The sequence below is a fragment of the Podarcis raffonei genome, chromosome 2 (genome assembly GCF_027172205.1).
Source record: "Podarcis raffonei isolate rPodRaf1 chromosome 2, rPodRaf1.pri, whole genome shotgun sequence".
NCBI lineage: Eukaryota > Metazoa > Chordata > Lepidosauria > Squamata > Lacertidae > Podarcis > Podarcis raffonei.
Genome location: NC_070603.1, coordinates 70,350,775 through 70,371,343, shown reverse-complemented (window position 1 = coordinate 70,371,343; position 20,569 = coordinate 70,350,775). Strand labels below are relative to the sequence as shown.

At 44.4% G+C, this 20,569-nt stretch overlaps 2 protein-coding genes across 6 annotated transcripts in view; both read right to left on the bottom strand.

The window, feature by feature from the left end:
• KDM3B (lysine demethylase 3B) overlaps positions 1 to 485 on the bottom strand; it is a 41,181-nt gene extending 40,696 nt beyond the window's left edge. For all 4 annotated transcript variants that reach the window (XM_053377319.1, XM_053377320.1, XM_053377321.1 and 1 more), the window contains exon 1: positions 171 to 485. In XM_053377319.1, the coding sequence (XP_053233294.1) occupies positions 171 to 344 (174 nt within the window). In that variant the 5' untranslated portion in view covers positions 345 to 485. The remainder of the gene's footprint in view (positions 1 to 170) is intronic.
• A 3,260-nt stretch (positions 486 to 3,745) lies between these two features.
• Positions 3,746 to 19,402, bottom strand: LOC128408100 (C-terminal-binding protein 2-like). 2 transcript variants are annotated; one of them, XM_053377318.1, is made up of 10 exons: positions 18,894 to 19,402; positions 17,913 to 18,028; positions 15,648 to 15,802; positions 14,974 to 15,118; positions 13,026 to 13,232; positions 10,554 to 10,768; positions 9,518 to 9,648; positions 9,268 to 9,395; positions 8,531 to 8,651; positions 3,746 to 8,014 (listed from the first exon to the last, which is right to left on the bottom strand). In XM_053377318.1, exons 2-10 carry the CDS (start codon positions 17,983 to 17,985, stop codon positions 7,846 to 7,848), a joined length of 1,344 nt encoding a protein of 447 aa, XP_053233293.1. In that variant the 5' UTR covers positions 17,986 to 18,028; positions 18,894 to 19,402; the 3' UTR covers positions 3,746 to 7,845. The 2 variants fall into 2 exon arrangements, with proteins under 2 accessions (XP_053233293.1, XP_053233292.1); XM_053377317.1 differs by lacking the exon at positions 17,913 to 18,028 and having other exon boundaries at positions 18,894 to 19,314.
• Between the last annotated feature and the right edge of the window lie 1,167 nt (positions 19,403 to 20,569).

Genomic DNA, 20,569 nt, shown 5'->3' with positions numbered 1-20,569 from the left:
GAAGAAGGAAAGCGGATAAACCCCTCCCCCTCCCCTCCGGAGTCCAAGCAGAAGCTCAGCAACACACCCCACCCCCACCTAGGCACACAGAGAGATATACATAAACACACGTACGCACGACACGCATTTGCACACGGACCCCAGCTCCCGCCCCCGAGGAAGGCGCTCACCGCTAAGTCCTGAGGCACGGCGCCGCTCATGGCCCGCACGGTCCCGCTCCTCCAGGCTCGAGAGGGCAGTGCAGGCCCAGGCTCCGGCCCCGCCGCCGCCTCGCCCTCGCCCGGCCCCGCGACCAGCAGCAGCAGAAGTCGCTTCCCCACCGGGGAGGCCGCCGTGTCCGCCATCCCCGCCGGGCAGAAGCAGCCTCCGTCGCGCCTCCGAGCCCAACAGCCGCCGCCGGAGACACCGAGTGAGCGACGGCCCTGCGCTGGGCCCCCCGAACACCAGCCCGCCCTGATCCCGGCGTGCCCCGCGCCAGAACCTCCGTTCCAATCCCGGCGTGCCCCGCGCCGGCCAGCCAGCTGGCCCCGCCCCTGATTCAAGTTCCCAGCGTGCCCTGCGCGCGCCCTTATTTATTTACTCCTCCGCCCCCGGCATGCACCGCAGTCGTCGCGCTCTTGTCCTAGGTGCCTGTTGTTCGGTTTTGCCCGTAGGGGGCGCTGCAGGGGACTCATTTCACAGGCCCCGATACACGCAGCATAGAACCTTAAAGCCTCTCCCCCCAACCCCACAAGGCACATCACAGCTGATGGGGAAAGTGGAATGGCCACCTGCCGTGCCTTGGTTGACCTGAGGTACAAGAAGGGCTGCCCTCTTCTTTTCGGGTGTTATGAGTGATATTACTGTACTGACGAGGTCTCAGCCCGCACTCCCAGTGCGGGAGGGAGCTTTCACCAGCTAAAGTTGTAAATCATTTTGGGTATGATTTACTCAACATGCATGTGTGTTTAGGGAATTCTTACTCCATTCTTTTGTGATGGTAAATACTTTAATGCCTGAATTCTGGTCACAGGCTCACCCTATTCATACACAAATATGGCCTTAAGACAGGTAAGCAAAAGACAATGGAGAAGCTTTCCCATTTCCTTCCTCCTTGCAGAGAAACATTGAGGTCAATTTAGGAGCCCAAATACCGGTAGTTTCAGGATTGCTTTCCTGTAATATTTCAGACACATGTGTTTGCCTTGTAAATTTATGAACATTTAATTTATATATTTGAGACCTTACATTCTTATAACACTGCCAAGTTGTAAAATGTTTTAGTTGCCTGCCTTGGATTTTGCTCATCTGATGAGTGTAACTGAACTAATAAAGTAACTGGCAACCAACCTAGGCCAGGTTTTTGTCACCCACTCTGCAAAATGCTCCATTTAAGGGCAGTCTGCTCTCCCCAGTAGTCATTTACAATTTACAAATAGGGTGTTCCCCAGGCTCCAGTCTAAGTATGAAGGCTTTGCATTTCTTCTTCTTTGGCGATGACTCATAGCCGAGTAAGATTGTCTTTCATGAAAATGGTCTCAACACTGAGTCTGTAAGTGATTGTGGAAGCCAATTCTGTATCCACACGTCCTCCCAGTGTGATCACGGTGAGGGTTTGCCAAACGTGCCTTCCTTTTAGCTCATTTCTCCTTTTTGCCCCGAGTCCGTGCTTCTTCAAAGTCCACAACACCTTTGGTAAAGGCTGTTCTCCAATGGGAGCGCTTGCAGGCCAGTGTTTCCCAGTTATCAATGCTTATACTACATTTTTAAAATATTTGCCTTGAGAAGACAACCTCTTCTGTTGTCCACTGATATTTCGCTTTCCATTCTTAAGTTGGGAATAGAGTAGTTGCTTTGGAAGACAATAATCAGGCATCCAAACATGACCAGTCCAACAAAGTTGATGTTTAAGAATCATTGCTTCAACACTGGTGATCTTTCTTCTTCCAGTATACTGACATTAGTTCGCCTGTCTTCCCAAGTGATGGGTAAAAATTTTTGAGACACCGTTGACGGAATCTTTCGAGGAGTTGGAGATGGCGTTTATAAGTTGTCCATGTTTCTCAAGTGTAAAGTTGGTAGCATAATGCCTTTGTAAACAAGCATTTTGGTTCCCCTGCGAATGTCCTGGTCCTCAAACACTCAGTGCTTCAATCGGGAGGAAACTGCACTCACAAAGCTCAGGCAATGCTGGATTTAGCATCAATGTTGGCCCTTGTGGAAAGATAGCTGTCCAGGTAGGAAAAGTGGTCGACATTTTCCAACACTGCACCATTAAGTTGGATTTGTGGCACTGCATAGGGTTTTTTGTCTGCTTGTGGTGCAGCACTTTGGTTTTTTTGGAAATTGAGCAATAAGCTGTGAAGCTATTTAAGAGGGTTTGGAGGTCATCCTCTGAGTGTGCACAAACTAAATTGTCATCAGCATACTGAAGCTCTATGATGGAAGTTATGGTAACTTTACTCTTTGCTTTCATCCTACTCCGTTTAAAGAGTTTTCATCTGTTCGTTATATGATTTCTACTCCGGTGGGGAGTTTCCCTTAGACAATGTGTTGGATCATGGCGATGAAGATAATAGAGCTGGGGCACTAACTCATCCCTGTTTAACGCCTGATCCCACTGTGAATGGTTCATTTTGAGAGCCACTGTTATCCACAATTGTTGCAGTCATATTATCATGGAGGAGTCAAAGGATGTTCACAAATTTATCTGGGCAGCCGATTTTTAGAAGGACAGTCCACAGGGCAGTGCAATGTACAGTGTTGAAGGCCTTAGTCAGTTCAATAAATGCCACATACAGGGGTTGGTTTTGCTCTCTGCATTTTCCTTGCCAAGCAGTGAAAATCATATCCACTGTCCCCCTAGAACGTCGAAAACCATTTTGGGATTCAGGAAGAATATCCTCGTTTGCCAATATCCCTGCAAGAATTTTTCCAGCCACAGCTAATAAAGAGATGCCTCAATAGTTTCCACAATCCATTCTATCATCTTTTAAAAAAAGAAATAAATTAATTTTTCTACATCTCTGAAGTCTGCTAGGACCTCTTCTTTCTCCCAGATTTTTTTGATGAGCTCTTGAAGTTGTTGTGTAAGTTCAATTCCGCCCACTTTGAAGACTTCAGCAGGTATCCCATCAGGTCTGCTGGGTTTGTTGTTTTTCATTTGGTTAATAGCTGTACACAACTCGCCCAGATGTGGACATACTGCAAGCTCATCTCCAATTTGTTTTTGTGGGATTTGTGAGAGGACCTCAGCAGCTACGGGGAAGTTGCCTTCCATTGCCACATCAACTTTTTATTACCATTTTAGACTTACCAGATTTCTCTTATCTAAAATCTTAAAATTTTAAGAGACCACATACCAAAGGCCCAGGATGCGGATCTGCCTATGGCAGGAGGCAGGTCAAAGGTAACTTTCCCAATCCCCTTCTCTTCCTGGCTATTCCAAGGGTCAAGATACATTTCTGAATAGGGTAGACTGTGATGTACAGGGATATAGTGTAAAACTGGGCAGATGCATCTCCTGTGAGTAGAAACTATACTTACAGAAGTTACTTCACTAACTTTCTGTTATTTCTCCCTTTCCCCATAATGCCCCACTTAGTCACTTTCCACCCCACCCCACCCCACTTCCGCAGGTTAATCTCTAGAGCCAACCCATCATGTTTACCAATTGCACAGATTTGCAAAAGTTGTAATGCAGACACTAAATGGTTAGTCAAATACATTGTAAAGGGAGCAACACAGTGAAATGAGAAAACCCACATGACCATAAAGGAAATATTTATTAAAATATAATCAAAGAAACTGTCAAACTTCTAACAAAAGCCAGGAGAGAGTTGAAGGGAGAAACATCTGTACAGGAAACATCATTGGAAATGCTTTTACATGCTTTATTGTTTAAGTTTCACAGTTTAGTTATTGGCTACAAAAATATATTTCTGAAACTCTGAGTCCTCTATAAAAAAAGCTGGTCAGCAACAGCAAACCTGACAAGCAGAATATACCTTAGGACAGAGTGAGCTCCTCCTGCAGATAAGCTTGGCATGACCCAGGGCACTCCTGCCTCAACGTTAGGAACAAATGTTCTTTGGGATTAAGCTCCACATTAATTCTGAAGGAAGTCTATTCTTCCTCCAGCATGCATAAAACTTGGAGCAAGGAGTTTCACATCTATACATGTGAGAAGGGGTCACTGAACCAATGTTTAGTGTCAGGAGAGAGATTCCACTTTAGCATTACCCTTTCTTGTGGCAACTGCTAGTCTGAACCAAAAATATACCATGATGTGCAACTGGAGCACTTTCATCAGCACCTGGCCCATCCTGCTTTTTGGGGAAAAACCCCTTGATTAGCTAAGGAGTCTCAAACCTGATCTGGATCCTCAAGCGATGCCACTCTGGCAGTTTCAAAGTTGTTTTAATTCCCAAATGTAGGTCTAGGTAATACTGGCTATCTTTGAGGGCTTAAGGCTTATACAATGTTCACCAGCATTCAGAGACTGACACAACCTTATCATTTATGTATTCTAGTATGCCAATCAGCACGGTTTCTACAAAACAAAAGGCTCAGTGCTAGCCAGCTGGGATCTTCCCAATTTCTCTCCTTAAGGAGGTTTTTACCTGATAAGTCTTTAGAGGTATTCATGTGTAAAAAATAATTTTGCTTACTAATATATGTTTGCCACTTTTAATTAAGTGTATCTTACACTACTCCCTGAAACAGGCAAGATGAACAGACTCTGGGCAATCCCACAACTGGGGACCTTGATCAGAAAATCTTACAAACAGAATTTAGGAATTGCCAGCAGCAAGCTGAGCAAAAGATGTTGCTGATTTTCTCTGCTTGTAATACAATGTGACATTGGGGCAATAGGCATCCTATTCTCCACTGCAGGAATGCTCAACCCATGGGTTGACAGAACTTATTAGTTGGGTTGCAACAGGACAGTGAAATACATCAGTATCTCCTATCCAAGTATGAAATCTAATCAAACTTGGTATCCTGAGATTTTCAGCTTTCATTTTTTTAAAGCACATTCCTGCTCTTATAGTTGTAGCCAACAGCTTGACAATGCATAACTAATGTTGAGTAAAGTACAAGAAACTAAAAGGCAGAGTGGCAGGGCACCAGAGCCTTGCAATTCCCTGCTCTTCCTCAATGGCTATTTCCTACCGTCTTTCTCACTAATCCCAATTTCTCTACAATTCCCTGCCATTTCTGTAAAAATACCCTAAACATGATGGTCTATTGGAAGCAGAAATATGCACATTTATATTATGAATCAGAATTTTGAGTGCTGTGTAATGGGGAGGTTGGCGGAGAATACACACAACCCTGAACTGCCCTCTGGAGTAGCACCTAATGTTATGGCTATCTGAGGCACATCAGCAATGTGTGAATGTTTTGTACATTGGGATTTCTCCTCAACAGATTGTGAAATGTAATACATGCAGCCCACCTCACAGCTGGCTAGTTTGCCCACTAGAGAGCAGAGTTTTTCAAGGGCTGGTGCGGACACAATTCTGGCCCTTGGCTCAGGCCAAAAGATCAACAGCAAACAATAAGATCACATCTCCGTCTCCTCTGACAGATACATTCCTTTAGCTCTCTTTGCCCTTGTTTAGAGTTAGGTCTGAGCAATGTTACATCTCGATTAACACAGATGTGAACCTAGATTTTGGAACTGAAGGGGGGGAATGGTGTGGGCACAGGAAATTTACACAGGAGAAAGGATGGGGTGAGGAAGTGTCTTGTCACACAGGCTACTCCCATTTTCTTTAACCCTAGTTAAAGGCCAGCATTGTGTTATATTTGCAACAACCCAAATGGCAATGCATTCCAGTTTTCAGGTTGGTTAGAGCAGATTAGTATGCAGATCAAATAAAAAGCTGAAACTGTTATTTCTGCCCCAAGTTAAATCTCTTCAGAGGTGAAGGCTTCACTCAAAGGTTCCCCACATTTACTGCCACACACTTAGCACTAACATCTGTTAGCATGCCCCCCCCCCCGTGCACAGACTGCTAAAAACCCTGAGCGACCCAAGAGGTATGTGAATTTTAAACATGAAGTCATAATCATCCAAGAGATTATAAAGCTATTGTGCCTCCCCCACTACCAGAGCCTACATTACACCAAACACTTCCAACTCACATTCTAACAAAGCACACACTACAAGGGCACCATATACCATCTCACAATACAAAAGTAAGATTTTTCTTGCTCAGCGCTTCCCTCACTTGAAAGGGATTCTCTGTACACCTGTCAGTTAGCACTTGGCATTGAAGAAATACTGCCAATATCTGCAGACAGTCTTGGAAAACTGGGATGCTTGGGGACATGCTAGCCCATTATCAATGTTCAGTTGTAAGCAAGATCTAGGATGAGGTTTCTACTCCACCCAGTTCCCAGGTTGCCTGGCTGGCATTTTGTTTGTAAGAAAACAAGGTAAAGTTGAATTCTGATTACAACAAAAAATTCCTATTCTTCACCCCCAATTGTTTTCTGAGCTTAATGCTTAGGCGGTCTGATTATAAGCCATAACATTTTCCTAGTCAAAGAGTTCTGTAAAGTCCAAGCAACATGACAAGGCTATCCTCCAACAATAATAAATACTTTGCTTCATTATGAACTATATGCTGTGTGGACAGTGCCAGGGAATAAGAATTTATTCACCTCATAAGAGACAATGTACAGCACTAGTTCTGCCTTTAAATCTGGTTTAAATGCCTTGGTTAAAACATACTGCCATAGTTTGCCACAGACCAACTATTTCTCCCCAAGAAGAATCTGTGTGGCCATCTGTAGGTTTTGAGAATGAATTCTGTTGGTTGGTTTTTTTTGCAAGACAAGGACTCAATTCAGAGAAAGGGGTTGAAGTAAAGAACTTGAAAAATTCAGCACGCACACACCTGGGACATTTCATACTAAACAAAAATAAGAGGGAAGAATCCTGGCTTGGCCTTTGATGCGTGTTAAAAGACAGGTCAACGAGACTTAGGTCCCAAGTTAAGTTCTAGGATTTCAGCATAATCATCTTATTGTAGCAAAGTTGCACTAATAAGCGTGCAAAGAGCAGGCATTTATGTAACCTGACACTTTGATTTCTGAAACGCCTTCTGCCTCCCTATATGGAGCTGACTCCTCATTCCCTGAGCTGGGCCCAAATCTCAGTTGAATCTTCCTCCCTGTAACTTCGCAAGCATCTTGGCTGTCGATGCAAATTCTCTGCACGTCTTGAAACACAAATAAGATTCCAGGCAGAATTTCCAATTCACTCTGGTTCGTATAATTACTTACCCCCAGCATCCTAGGAGCAAATCACCCACCAAGCACATCAGTTCAGAGCATACAGGCAGGCCAAAGCAGTAAATGCCCACAACTGAGCCGGGGCTCCCCTTCCTACCAAGCAAACCTACATGCGCACCTTCCCGCCCCATTACAGTGTACTTTGCCCCTTGTACCTGAAACTCTGCTGACCTTCAACCTAAGAAACCACCTTAAATGCACACCAGTCTTGTTCTGGAATCACTGGAATTCTCAGTATTCTACTCAGGTACTGTTTTCCTGTATATCACACAGTGGAAGGCAGGGGCAAGGAAACCTCCATGTTAAAACTAAACATTACCAAGAGGGTGAAAAGTCACTGCTTCATTGCCCCAGATAAGGAAAAAGATTCACCAAAAGATTTAAACTAAATCTGATATAAAATATCTGTTTAAAGGCAAGAGCTAGAATTTGCCAACAATGAAATGCATTCTCCTGTCCGGTGCGAACAGGAAACAGTCCACAGGGATCACAATATGTCCTAAAAAAAAAAGGAGGCATTCCCTGCTTTCTCATGGGGGAATAAAGAGAACAGAGATGCTACTGGTCAGTGGAGATTTCTCTGTCTGGCTCCAATTTGCTTGACTCTCCCGGAGAAGGGGTATGGGGTGCAGAGTGAGACACAGAGGGAATACCGTGAGGTACAATCCCCTCTACTGGTGGCTCTGGGAGCCCTGTGGCTGCTACTCCCACTACTCCTGCAGGAAACCTGCCACAAAAAAGAAAGCACAGGGTGATTACAATCCAGGGAGTGTTTCCTTGAAGGTTTCACTGACATTATATAAAAGGCATTCAGAAATTAAGCAATTAAGTGAAGGTTAGTAGGAAATGGCATTACAGTAAATTCTATTACAGCTTTAATTTGGCGTTTATCAGGACACAATCCTCTGGCCACTATCCTCCGAAGCAGGTTTGTCTTAATTGCTGCAGGGGTAGAGCTACATATTAAAATCATTACTAGGGTGCCTAGCCAGTAACCCATCTGAACAAAGGTCCTGAAGCCTTCTGGCTAAACTGGGTTGGTGCTCTTAGATTGTTCAAGAGCTACAATCTACAAAGCAATGCAGCTTTATTTCAAAGGAGTTTGCTGCCAGAAAGAAGGTGGACAGGGAGGCTGGGTCAGTCTCACAAAGCTAGGTAAATTTTCTGAATACAATCCTTTTGAGACCTGATGCATAAGCGACCTGTGCAAAAAGCTATTGGTAAGAATGCATGCACATCTCACCTGTAAGCTGCAGCTCCGTTAAGCTCTGGATGCACAGCCGCAGGGTCAATACTGGACCACTGAGCTGCTAAAAGCAAGTACTCCTTATTAACACAGTTCCTCAAATGATCAGGTATGACACCTAAAACAAAGTCAAAATATACAGAGGTATATTAGATGCTAATCCCAAAGTTATTTACACCCAAATGTCACAGGGGAAAGATACCCTAACTGCTTCTCTACTTTGTATATAGGTTGCAAGATAGATCCACAAATATGATATGAAAAATAAGAATGGTGTAGTACAAGAAAAAATTGCTTGTTTCTTCCACAGTGTTCATGAGAAACGATTCCCTCAACTGCAGTTTCTAGATGCACCAATGTCATTAGACATGACTGCTGTCAAGAAAATCCTCCAAGGCATCACTCCATGTTGAAACACACCAAACATCTCCCAAACACCAGGGTAGGAAAACAGTCTAAGTCAGGCATCCCCAACCTTCAGCCCTCCAGATGTTTTGGACTACAATTCCCATCATCCCTGACCACTGGTCCTGTAAGTTAGGGATCATGGGAGTTGCAGGCCAAAACATCTGGAGTGCCACAGGTTGGGGATACCAGGCCTAAGTGGTCTAAAAAGCTAAAGAACTAATCCAGTGACTTAATTTTCACCTCCACCAATTAGGCAAGGAGCTCCATCACAACAGTTGTATAGACCTATCCCAGTGGAACAATCTCTAAAGCAAAAGCAGAGCTACCTGTGATGGCTCTTCGGATCTCCTTAGCTGCATCCTCTCTAGATTCAATGGAGGCCTGTTCACTATACCAGGCTGTGTGAGGAGTACAGATCACGTTGGGAGCATCTTTGAGGGGTCCATTCGCAAAGCTGTGATGTAGAGAAAGGGGCATTTTTTTTATTATGATCTCTGGCAGCCCTAACACTTGGAGAAGGAGAGGTGAAAAGCGGTCTAGGCTGGCAGCAGTACAGGGCAATAGTGGAGTTATTACCTAAAGGGTTCTGACTCATGCACATCCAATGCTGCCCCTCTGATTCTCCCTTCCTTGAGGGCTTGAGCCAGGGCTCTCTCTTCAACTAGTCCTCCACGAGCTGTATTCACCAGAAAGCAGCCTTGGCGCATCTGCAAAAAAAAATATAGGCTACTGTTGAGCTTGAATAACCTACTATTGAGTCCAAATTACATTATTGTTAGTAAAATTTAAATGGAGCACAGTTTAAAAGGAGTATGGGACAATCAGGACAGAATAGATTAGATTTAAAGCATTTCCCTCACATACATTCTGAAATACACAATTTTCCTACTCAAAAACACACTTAGGGCTCAGCACAACATCACACAAAAATTAACATAAATCTTCAAAAGGTGCCCAGGGAGCAGGGAAAAGAGAAAAGAAGGGGAATCTAACAACAGAAACTTGGAGGTGGGGGGACAGACATTGAAAATAGTGCCTGAGAGGTTCATCATCTGTTCATTCTCTGCACTCTCTCTTCCCTCCCCCAACCAGTCCTTCATCACCAACCAGAACAACTGCTTTCAGGTTCTGTTGGGATCCCTCACAAGGTTTTTTAAAGTAGTAGTTGAAGAGAACAGCCAACATTTGGATCATGGGATGACAACAATTGGGAAGAACCATTACTGCAAACCCGTATAACAGAAGTACAAAAATTAGACCTCAAATGAAACAAGCGTTGAGTCACTATAGTATAAAAACACACTTGCTCTGAAAAGAACATTGAGTGGGCAAACCGGGAAGAACATGACATTAAAAGAATCTAGAGTTGTTTGAAACAGTTCAGTGCTGTCACTGTTCTTTGCTTACTCAGCACTGCCAGTTACAGAGTTTATTATATATAGACTGAAGCCAAACATTTGTTACAGGCAGTTTCTAATCACAGAATCAATCTATTCACAACAAAAGAAGCCATGCTCAGCAGAAATGCAAGCACCAGATCCACACATTTCTAGCTTTCATGAAACCACCCAACAGCAGCAACTTATACTCCCAGCACAATGCAATGTTGCACCTGTTTAATGGCAAAGTCATTGATGAGGTGATGATTATGTTCGTTGAGGCTGCAGTGCAATGTGATGCAGTCGCTGTGCATGAGCAGATCTTGCAGGGTGCTCATCCGCTGTAACCCCAGGGAACGCTCCACTCCATGAGGCAGATATGGATCGTAGAAAATCACATTGAAGCCAAAGGGTTTTGCTCGCAGAGCAACTGCTTGCCCAACTCGACCTTGAAAAAAAGGAACACATATTCACCTGAATAACAGCACAACACATTCTTCCCAAAGAGCTAACTCATTGGGAGGAGACTTGGAATGACCTAAGAAAAACGATACTCTTTTTTTAGGGATAGGGAGAAGGGGAGGGGAGACTAATGGTGGGCGCTGAGGTCTTCTGTGTATTCTCTCCAAGGAAACAGACCCCACATATATGCAACAGCTGTGATCAATGGCCTAGTTGAGGTTCTTTGCAAGCGCTACTGAGAGATTCCGAATAAGACCTGCAGAAAGCAACTGAAGTTTCAATTTTACCTGATTGTTTACAATACTAGAGTCTTCCCTAACTTGGGGCCTTCCATGTTTCGGACTGCAATTCCCACCAGCCCCAGACAGCATGGATAATAGTCACAAATGTTGGGAGTTATAGGCCAAAACACTTGGACAGCCCCAAATTGGGGAGGGCTGCTCTACCAGATGAACTACTGGCCTAACTAAATATAAGGCAGATACCAATACCACCCCAAATCTATCAGTGGGAACCTCCCATTCGCACTAGGAGCCACAAAGTTCAACTACACAACCAACAAGGCAGAAAGGGTGAATGAGCAGGAGCGTCATTCAACATGTGACACCCATTTCTGCAAGCTTTCAATTTAACGATTAGATAAGTCTCTCCACATCTAGTATATTTTCCATACAGGTAACTCCCCATTTTCCCCGGGGTTATATTCCAGACTTCCATGCACGTCAGTGAAACACGTATAAGTGGGGAGCACCCTGGAGAGTCCTAGGGGCTTGCGAGGAGACCCACCCCAAAGCCAGAAGAGGACATATGTAAAGAAGCAGTAAAGGATGTTTTGGACTTAGACATTGCCTCCTCACCTCACCTCCTGCCTTTTGCCTCTCCGATCCTGGTTTGCAGAAGCAGCACAAACCATAGCAATGGTTTGCCTCAAGCTATGAAAAGAGGGAGAGAGCTGCCACACTGCAAGGCTCCTTCATTACAGGAGAGGGACTGCGAGCAACATCATGGGAGGGGTAACTGTTGGGTGTAGTGAAGGGTTAACCTTCTGTGCCTCAAGCCTGAGAGGAGGCGCTTACAAGGGAAGTAAGTCAGGACGTGAGGAAAGCAGCTTGGAATGCTGTGAGCTGTGTGCAAAGTGAAAGCAGCTTTGTTACGTAGCTGCAAACAGAGGGAGAAGATGCAGCTTAAATCAGATGGAAGTTCTTGTTTGTAAATATGCTACTTTTGAGCAAATAAATTGATATTAGGACAGAAGAAACGTGTGGGACTTGTTCACTGCTCTTTCAAACACACGACCGCTGTGCAACTTTGCTATCTGCTAATTGCTTTACGACCTGCAGAGACTAGCAGGAGAGGGTGGCTGGACACCAAACAATAAAGCAATAAATCTACCTAGGACCAAGGTGAAACTGTAAAGCTCCCTTGTTATTTTTGCTATTGGATGCTTGATGTTGTTTATGTAATCTTGATATATTAATAGTACTGAAAAGTTTATTAGCTGTTGTTATTATTTATTAAATTTGCATACTGCCCTTCATCCAGATCACAGGTTGGTTGACAACATTATTAATTAATTATATTATATTTTATTTTTTATACCCCGCCCATCTGGGCGGCTTACAGCATATCTGAAAACATAATAAAAATATCAAAGCAATAAAAACCTCCCAATACAGGGCCGCCTTCAGATGTTTTCTAAAAGTTACGTAATTCTTTATCTCCTTGACATCTGAAGGGAGGGCGTTCCACAAGGAGGGCACCACTACCGAGAATAATACAAAATGAGAACACAAAATACATAATAATGCCACTCCTCCCACAAAAACATTTAAAGGCCATAAGGTCTAGTTATAGAGAAACATTTTCACCTGGCACCTGAAGATATGTAATGAAGTCACCAGGCAAGCTTCACTGGGGAAAGAATTCCACAACAGAGGAGCCACTGCAAGAAAGGTCCCTTCTTGTGTTGTCACCCTCTCACGGAGGGGGCACACAAAGATGATGATGATGATCAGATTATTATATTTGATACTGTATTGTTTTGCTATGTTATTATGAAATAGTTTTTGCATTCTTTGCTTTTGACATGCATTCCTGTTTTCATTCTTGCAAGCCACTCTGAGCATTATTTTTTGTGGAAAGGCAGTATACAAATAAAATGAATAAATGAATGTCTGATCATATAACTCTGAACAGTTTGGTCTAAACTATGTCTGTATCTCTAGGAGCAGCCAATTTCTTACCAAGGCCAATGATGCCCAATGTCTCCCCACGGATACGCACAGCACCTCCAGCCACCTCTCTAATTTGCTCCATACTTGAGGCTCTGTTTCCTTCTCGCATGGCCTGGTGGAGCCAAGTAACCCGACGATAAAGGTTTAGAATGTGGCAAAGGGTAGAATCAGCTGTCTCTTCCACAGAAGAAGAAGGGACGTTGCACACTGCAATGCCTGAGGAAATAGGAAGAAGAGGCTAGTACGATTCCCAAACAATCTCAATACAGATGAAGAAAAGAAGGGATTCCCCAACACTCCAGAGCTACAAACAAGGCAATATATTTGATACTGACACGAGCACATTGTCCAACATTTTAATGTACAGCAAAATCCTGTTCCCACTATCAACACCATGATAATTTTGGGGACAGGAAAACTCTCTGTCACAATCAGGCAGTTGGATGAAGGAGAGAAGAAGCTGCATTGCACCAAATCAGGTAAGGAGGCTATCTAATTTAGTCCTGTTTTTATCTGATATTAGCTGTCCAACTTCTGAGGCAGAGGTTCTCCCCAGCCCTGCTACCTAAAAGATTTTAAACAGTATATATCAGTGACTAAACCTGAGAGAACCTTCTATTCACAACACATGTCACTTATTATTTAGCTATGATCTATCCACAAGGGACTCAATTATATACCACATTTTTCCGTGTGTAAGTCTAGGTTTTTCCCCTAAAAAATAATGTCAAAAATTTGGGGGCGTCTTATACACAGACACCCCCCCCCCCTCATTTTCTTAAACCGAAGTCCCCAAGAATAGGGGCCATCTTATACATGGGGGAGTCTTATAGACAGGAAAATACGGTAATTTTTTTCTTGAAAATACTTGTCCTTGTGGAAATCATAGCTCAGGAGACGCTATAGTCTAAAAGCGCAACAATACTCAGTTTGGCATTAAATTTCAACACTTCAAGAAGACTATACAGACAGACCACCACCAAAACTCAAGAGAATTTAGGTTATTCAGTATGACAAGAGTTTACGGCTAGGACTGCAGAATCTATAGAAACTCCATTAGATGGCTCTCACACAGGTGCTAAGATCAGTAGCAGAACACTTACTGCTTTTAAGCTAGACGTATACCTAGAGTTTAATTTGCAAACTATGCTATACTTTTGTATTGTGTTTGCTTAATTAGTAATTAGGTGTCATGGACTTTAAAGACACTTGAACTCAGGACGAAAGGGATAAACGTGCTAAGAGGAAGGCACATTTGGCAAACTCTCACCGTGATCAACTCCCAACCCGAAACCTATGTCCTCACTGTGAAAGGATGTGTGGATCCAGAATTGGCCTCCACAGTCACTTATGGACTCACTGTTAAGACTGTGTTCATGGAATACAATCTTACTTGGCTATGAGTGATTGCCAAAGAAAGAAGAAGTCTACTTATTAAAATGGTTTATATCTTGAACCAAAGCATCCTTGTGCGAAAAAAAGGCCCATTGAAATCAGTAAATTATCTCCACATAAATCGGCTTAGGACCAGAAAATTAGAAAATTACAGCCTTAGCCAACATAGCAACCAGAACATTAGCAGCCTGCAAAAACTGTTGCTCAAAGCAAACACAAGTACTATGTTGTTAGTGCATGTCCTCATAGGTCTGCCACTACATGCAACAAGTAGCTATTTAACAGCTTGCATTTTATAAAATTCCTAAAATAGTTCTAATCCATAGTAGGCCTAACTTATAGGGGTTCTTATGAGAGCAAATGTATTAAAATAAAACAGTGGCGTGCTTTGCAAATTTCTCTCTCTCTGCAATAGTGAGCACTTCATCGCTTCTTCGGAGTTTATGATTTTGGCTAGCCCCCAATTTAGACCCAGTAAACTGAACACAAAGAGGCAGTGCACATGTTTTCACTCTATGTATTCATTTATTTTTTAGAAAATATTGCACTGGGATCACCATACCTAATTCTGCAGCTGACTTGATATCCACATTGTCATAGCCACTGCCAATTCGCACAATGACCCGGAGAGCTTTGAACTTCTCCAGGTCCTGGCGCGACAAGGTAATGGTGTGGTACATCAGAGCCCCAACAGCTTCATTTAGCACCTATGGGAAGACAGAACAACAGAATAATGCTTGCTCCACAGCATTAGAACTAGTCAGATCAGGATTCTGCAAACCCACTTACGTGATTGCCAGCAGCATTGCCCCTCCCTGCCCCATGGTGAGCAGCCCTGCCCCACCCCACACACCCAGCATAAGGATCCCTTTCCCTAAGTTCTGTGAAGCAGTGGTTTTTGCAGAAGGCACAAGCAGCATCTCAGTGCTTTTACAGAAGAAGAGAAACCACTCACTTTCCCTCAATTTGTCTTGAGTTCTCACAGTGAATTCAAGGGAGGAGTTGTTTCTCTCCCTCCCCCATGGCCTTCTGCAGTAGACAGAAACAGCAAGCCATAGAGTGGGGCTTCTGCACAAGCTCAGTGTGAAGTCTAAGAAAATGCATCACCCTCCCACAAATTCTCTGCTAAATTCTTTGCAAATTCATTGGGCTTCTGCAGAATTTGGGGGGAGGGGGTTGGAAGCAACTACAAATAGTAGCTAGTTATTAAAGATATTCTTGTTTAAGTGTGTTTACCTTTTCATGGATTTCCTGAGTTGACTGTGCATCACAGAAAGCCACTGTGGCAACATCCTTCAGGATGGGCATCTCTACAGTGCAATCTCTGCCATCCAGGAGGGCAACCAGCGGACGGGCTTGCATTGGGCCATTACCAATAGGAGGCCTTATACCTACAGGGAAAAAGCATCTTAATGAGCTGCAAATGTGAGCATGACAAGATTCTTATGTCAGTCCTAAGCAAACACCACCAAGAATTCGTAGTGAAAACAAATGTAAGGGTTGGGGGGAATCAGAGAAGAGTCATAGCTCAGTGCTAAAGCACATGCTTTGCATGCAGAAGGTCACAGACTCAATCCCAAATATTTCCAGAACTGTCTAAAACCCTAGAGAGCTGCTGCCAACCACTGTAGACATTATAAAGCTAGTATGCCAGTGGTCTGATCTGGCACAGGCAGCTTTCTGTGTTGCTTTTAGTAGTATGCTTTTCTTACATGCAAAGGCTCCCATGAATCACTTGTGTCATACCAGCATGCAAACATTGCCTGAATTCATGATGCATGCAACAGGGCCCAGAGATACTTGCAAACTATGTAACCAGTTCTGAAGTCTGGCTATTCACAGACCTTTTATAAAGTCAATGATCATATAACAGATACTGATAACTTGTTCACAAAAGTATGCAATTTGGGAGTTATCTGTAGAAAAAATAAAATTAGAAGAGCTCTATTTTTCACAAGTTACTTTGAAGGAAATAGGTCTAAAAGCAATCTGAGAGGAGTGTGGAGAAAAGGCAAACAGCTATTCTTGAACAGAAGCAGTGTCTCTAGGTAACCTATACAAAGTGATTACAACCCACAAAAATGACGCCTGGTACTTTGTGCTCATTTCAGGAAGCATGCAGTTGTTTGAAACATGCAAACTTAAAACCATGGTTTCAAAGTTTAGTCTGAAGCAAACCATAGTTAACCACAGTTTGTCTGTTAGGATGGCACAAGCTGTGGCTAAGCTTCCAGACTCTCAGTCCAGAGATAGAAAAGTGTATCTGCTTGTTCTGGTGAACAGAGGAAGCCTCAGGCTCATCTTGCTATCCACAGGGATAATGATAATCAAGCCTTACAAAGGAGTAAATTCAATAGAGAGACATTGCCAAACACCATGCACAGAATCATGCTGCAGTACAAAGCAAGGACAGTTTATCTAACAGAGATCAAACTTCAACCATGCATGCAACTAGTTGAAGGGAAGGGAACTGACAATATGTTTTGAGGGTGAATCCAAAAACCTTTTGAAAAACTGGACCCACCCTCCCTAGTTAAGACATTGTGTGTATATGTGTGTGTCCAGGGTATGGAGACAGTACAGTTGATGCCTGAGTCTAGTCAGTAAAAATCTAAGATAATGAAGGAGTGAGTGAAGAGCTAAGCACTCTGCTTTGATAAATCACAATATAATCAGGAAAGGAGGAACAAAGGAGACATTTGCACTTGCATCAGCATCTTCCCATGTCTCTTTAGGATGCTACACAGATACAGGATTATTTGTGCAAAAGTGTTAGGCCACAGGGCATTATACGCAGAGTGTCACCTAAGAATGGTCCAGCTCACACATTAAAGCATCCAGATAAGAAACCATTGTCAGGCAATTAAAGGAATTAGTCAGAAGATGAGGCAACCACTGCATAAGAATTAAGAAAGAATAATGTCAAATAACAGCTGAGCCAGCAACACAACCCGTTTCTTCACAATTCTCTTTACTTTCAAGTAACCACACATCTGCTGCCGAACAGATGAAGTTCCTTACTTTCTTTTCTACCTTTACTTTAGAACAGTCTTGCAGATGGCCTCTTGACTCAGGGAAAGAACAATACCTTCCAGCCTCACTACTTAGATCAGACTGGGTTACTTTGGCAAGCAGACAAGCTGAAAATTTATATGGAAGTCTGGAGAAGTGGGCGGTGGCCCCAGAGACCACATTAACAGTACTCCAATTAAGAAAAAAGAGGCAATGACACAGAGTCTTAAAAGGGGGCTGTGAATAATGGACTGATTCCAGACTTAGTCCAACTTAAGTCCCATTGAATAAATGAGACTTCACTTCAACTAACCTAATCCAGATCCAATACAATGTTCTGTATCAGTTAGACTAGCCCTCCCAATTTCCCACACAATGCGAGAAGACTCAGGAAGCACCTGTCAGAAGCATCAACAGTTTACTTGGGAGAGGTTTACTTGGACTCTCCCATCAGGCACAACCCAGCTGCCAGAACTTCTAATGACCCACCACCACAGCACAGCTTTTGCCAGATTCTGCCAAGATAAAAGCCTTCAATCTTTTCTGCTCCACTTTGAAACATTAGACAGCTGTTTCCACGCCCTGCTTTTATGGAATTACTTTGTCTGAAAATTCAAGATACACTATGTCACTTTATAGTTCCATTTCTCCCACAAATTTGAATTCACTTTACTCCTACTCTAGCACACCATGGGAGTAAAGCTGCTATTAGTAGTAGTAGTAGTAGTAGTATCCCATCTTTTTCCCAGACAGGAACTCAAAGTGGCTTATGTAAATTAACACAGATAAACTATAAAATGCTAAAAATATATAAAGGGCAATTGTTAAAAAGCAATTAAGCTCTAATAGGATTAAAACATTGTAAGAAACAAATCTATTAAAATGCAGATAATAAAAACAGCAGTACTGTATTAAGAGCCCTTTCGGTTTCTGGTCATGAACTTGTTAAGAGTTCATGACCAGAAAAGGAAAGCCCCGGTTCTCTTGGTCTTGGCTCTTTCTCCCATCTACAATACAGGGATAAGACTGTTGGGCTACCTGATCAGAACACCGTTAAGATTTCTTGAGACGGGAGCATGTTTAGCCACCTGAACCGCTCTGCAAGACCGGAAACGGGATGTGGCTGCCTTGCCCATGGCTCCCTAAAGGGCAGGGAGGCATTTGTACTTGGGCTAATCCTGCTCGTGTACACCTTCAGTATCTGGACGGATCTGGCAAGGCTACCAGGATCTAAGCTTTGAGTGGCGAAAGGGCCACCACGTCCAAGACCCCGTTCACAGAAAGGGGCGTGGGGGGCGCGAATGAACCCTCCGCCTGAAGTCGCCTGTCACTGCGGCGGAAGGGCGACGAGATCCTCCGCCGCTTGGCAGAAAGGAAGGCGCTTGCTCGCTGGCCCCAGGGCCAGGCCCTTTCCCCTTCCCCGCCGCCGCCGCCCAGCGAACGCCTCCCTCCCTCCGCCCAGGGCGTTACCTTCGCAAATGCGGTCGAGCCTCTGGCGCTTCACTTTGTGCCTGTCCATGGGACACACCGAGGCAGACCCGCGCGACTCTGAGCCCGGGAGAGGCGGGCGCTAGGGAGGCGCAAGCTCGGGGACCGGAGGCGGCGGCGGCGGCCTCGCCCCCGCCCAAAGACTCGCAGAGGCGGCGAGCAGCCCGCCTACAGCCGGAGGAGAAAAGGGCGGGGAGGAAAGGCCAGGCCAGCTCAGCGGATGCGCTCCGGGCGCCGTCCTCCTGCCTCTCGCCTGCCGCGGCCCTCCCCCCACCGCACGTCGCTCGCCACCGGCCTCCAAAAGGGAAGCGGAAGGCCTCGGCTGGGTCCGCGGAGGGCAAGATCCCCGTCGAAGCCGGAGCGCAACGGGCTGCGCAGCCATAGAGTAGCGCGCCCAGAGCGCCCCCCGGAAACCAACGATCACTTCCGGTCCTCTGGGCTCTCCCGCGGCGCCGGCCGCAGTCCTGTTGAGCCAGGCTCAAGGCTAGAGCAGCAGAGGTTCAGGGGCGGCGAGGCAGAAAAAAATTAAAGTAAAAGCGAGGCATGGTTAAAGGTTCTGGTCGTGGCAGTACGTACTTTGAAGCAGTGAAACAAGGATGTGCTTCCCTCACTCCCTTCGCCTCTTTAGGTGCCTTGTGCAAAGCAGAAATTCCTGAGGTGCAGCAATGAGAAAAGCTCCCGTTGGGTTTGTTTCAGCTATAAAGAACCACCACAGCTATAGCAGTTTATTATTAGGTGTGTTCACTTCCCGCCTTTCTTCAAGCTATATGTAGCATGAAAACATTAGCCAGGTCACCAGTACTCATAAAGGGTACCATACAGGAATTCAAACAAAAACAATCCTAGCGCAATAAAGCTATGGCAGTGGGCATTTTGTTGAATTTCTGCTTATGTAGCCTTTTAAAGGCACAGGTTTCTCATCCTGAAGCTCAGCTCCATATATTCTAATAAAATCTTTTTTATCCCAATGAAACCTCCAAAGGGGTGCCATTGAGGCTCCCAGCCTGTGTGTGTGTTTGCACACACACATGTGCAGGGGGGGCACCAAACTGGGTCTTTGACCCAGGTGAAATAAAGCCTAGTTCTGCCCCTGTCCAAAAGCTGTTTTTAAAAAATATTAGTCTCGCTTTTTGCAGTGTCTTCCGATAGTCAGGCAAAACATACAATCTTTACAGTGTAAGAAATTTAGATTCTGCTAGAAGGATAGCATTACTTGAATTGAGACAAGTCCAAGATACAGTCTGTCTCACCAGAGTGGTGCATGCTCTAGTTATCTCCCACTTGGATTACTGCAATGTGCTCTATGTGGGGCTACCTTTGAAAGTGACCTGGAAACCACAACTAATCCAGAATGTGACAGCTAGACTGGTGACTGGGAGTGGCTGCCGAGACCATATTACACCGGTCCTGAAAAACCTAGATTGTCTCCCAGTACGCTTCCAAGCACAACTCAAAGTGCTGGTGCTGACCTTTAAAGCCCTAAATGGTCTCGGCCCAGTATACCTGAAGGAACATCTCCACCCCCATCAATCAGCCCAGACACTGAGGTTCAGCTCTGAGGGCCTTTTCTGGCAGTTCCCTTACTGCAAGAAGTGAGGTTACAGGGAAACAGACAGAGGGCCTTCTTGGTAGTGGTGCCTGCCCTGTGGAACCCCCTC

Coding starts and splice junctions, on each gene's coding strand:
- LOC128408100 (XM_053377318.1), bottom strand. CDS start 17,985: ATGTTTCAAAGTGGAGCAGAAAAGATTGAAGGCTTTTATCTTGGCAGA. Junction 13,233..14,973: donor CAAGTCAGCTGCAGAATTAG/GTATGGTGATCC, acceptor CTATTTCCTCAG/GCATTGCAGTGTGCAACGTC. Junction 8,015..8,530: donor AACGGAGCTGCAGCTTACAG/GTGAGATGTGCA, acceptor TTTTTGTGGCAG/GTTTCCTGCAGGAGTAGTGG.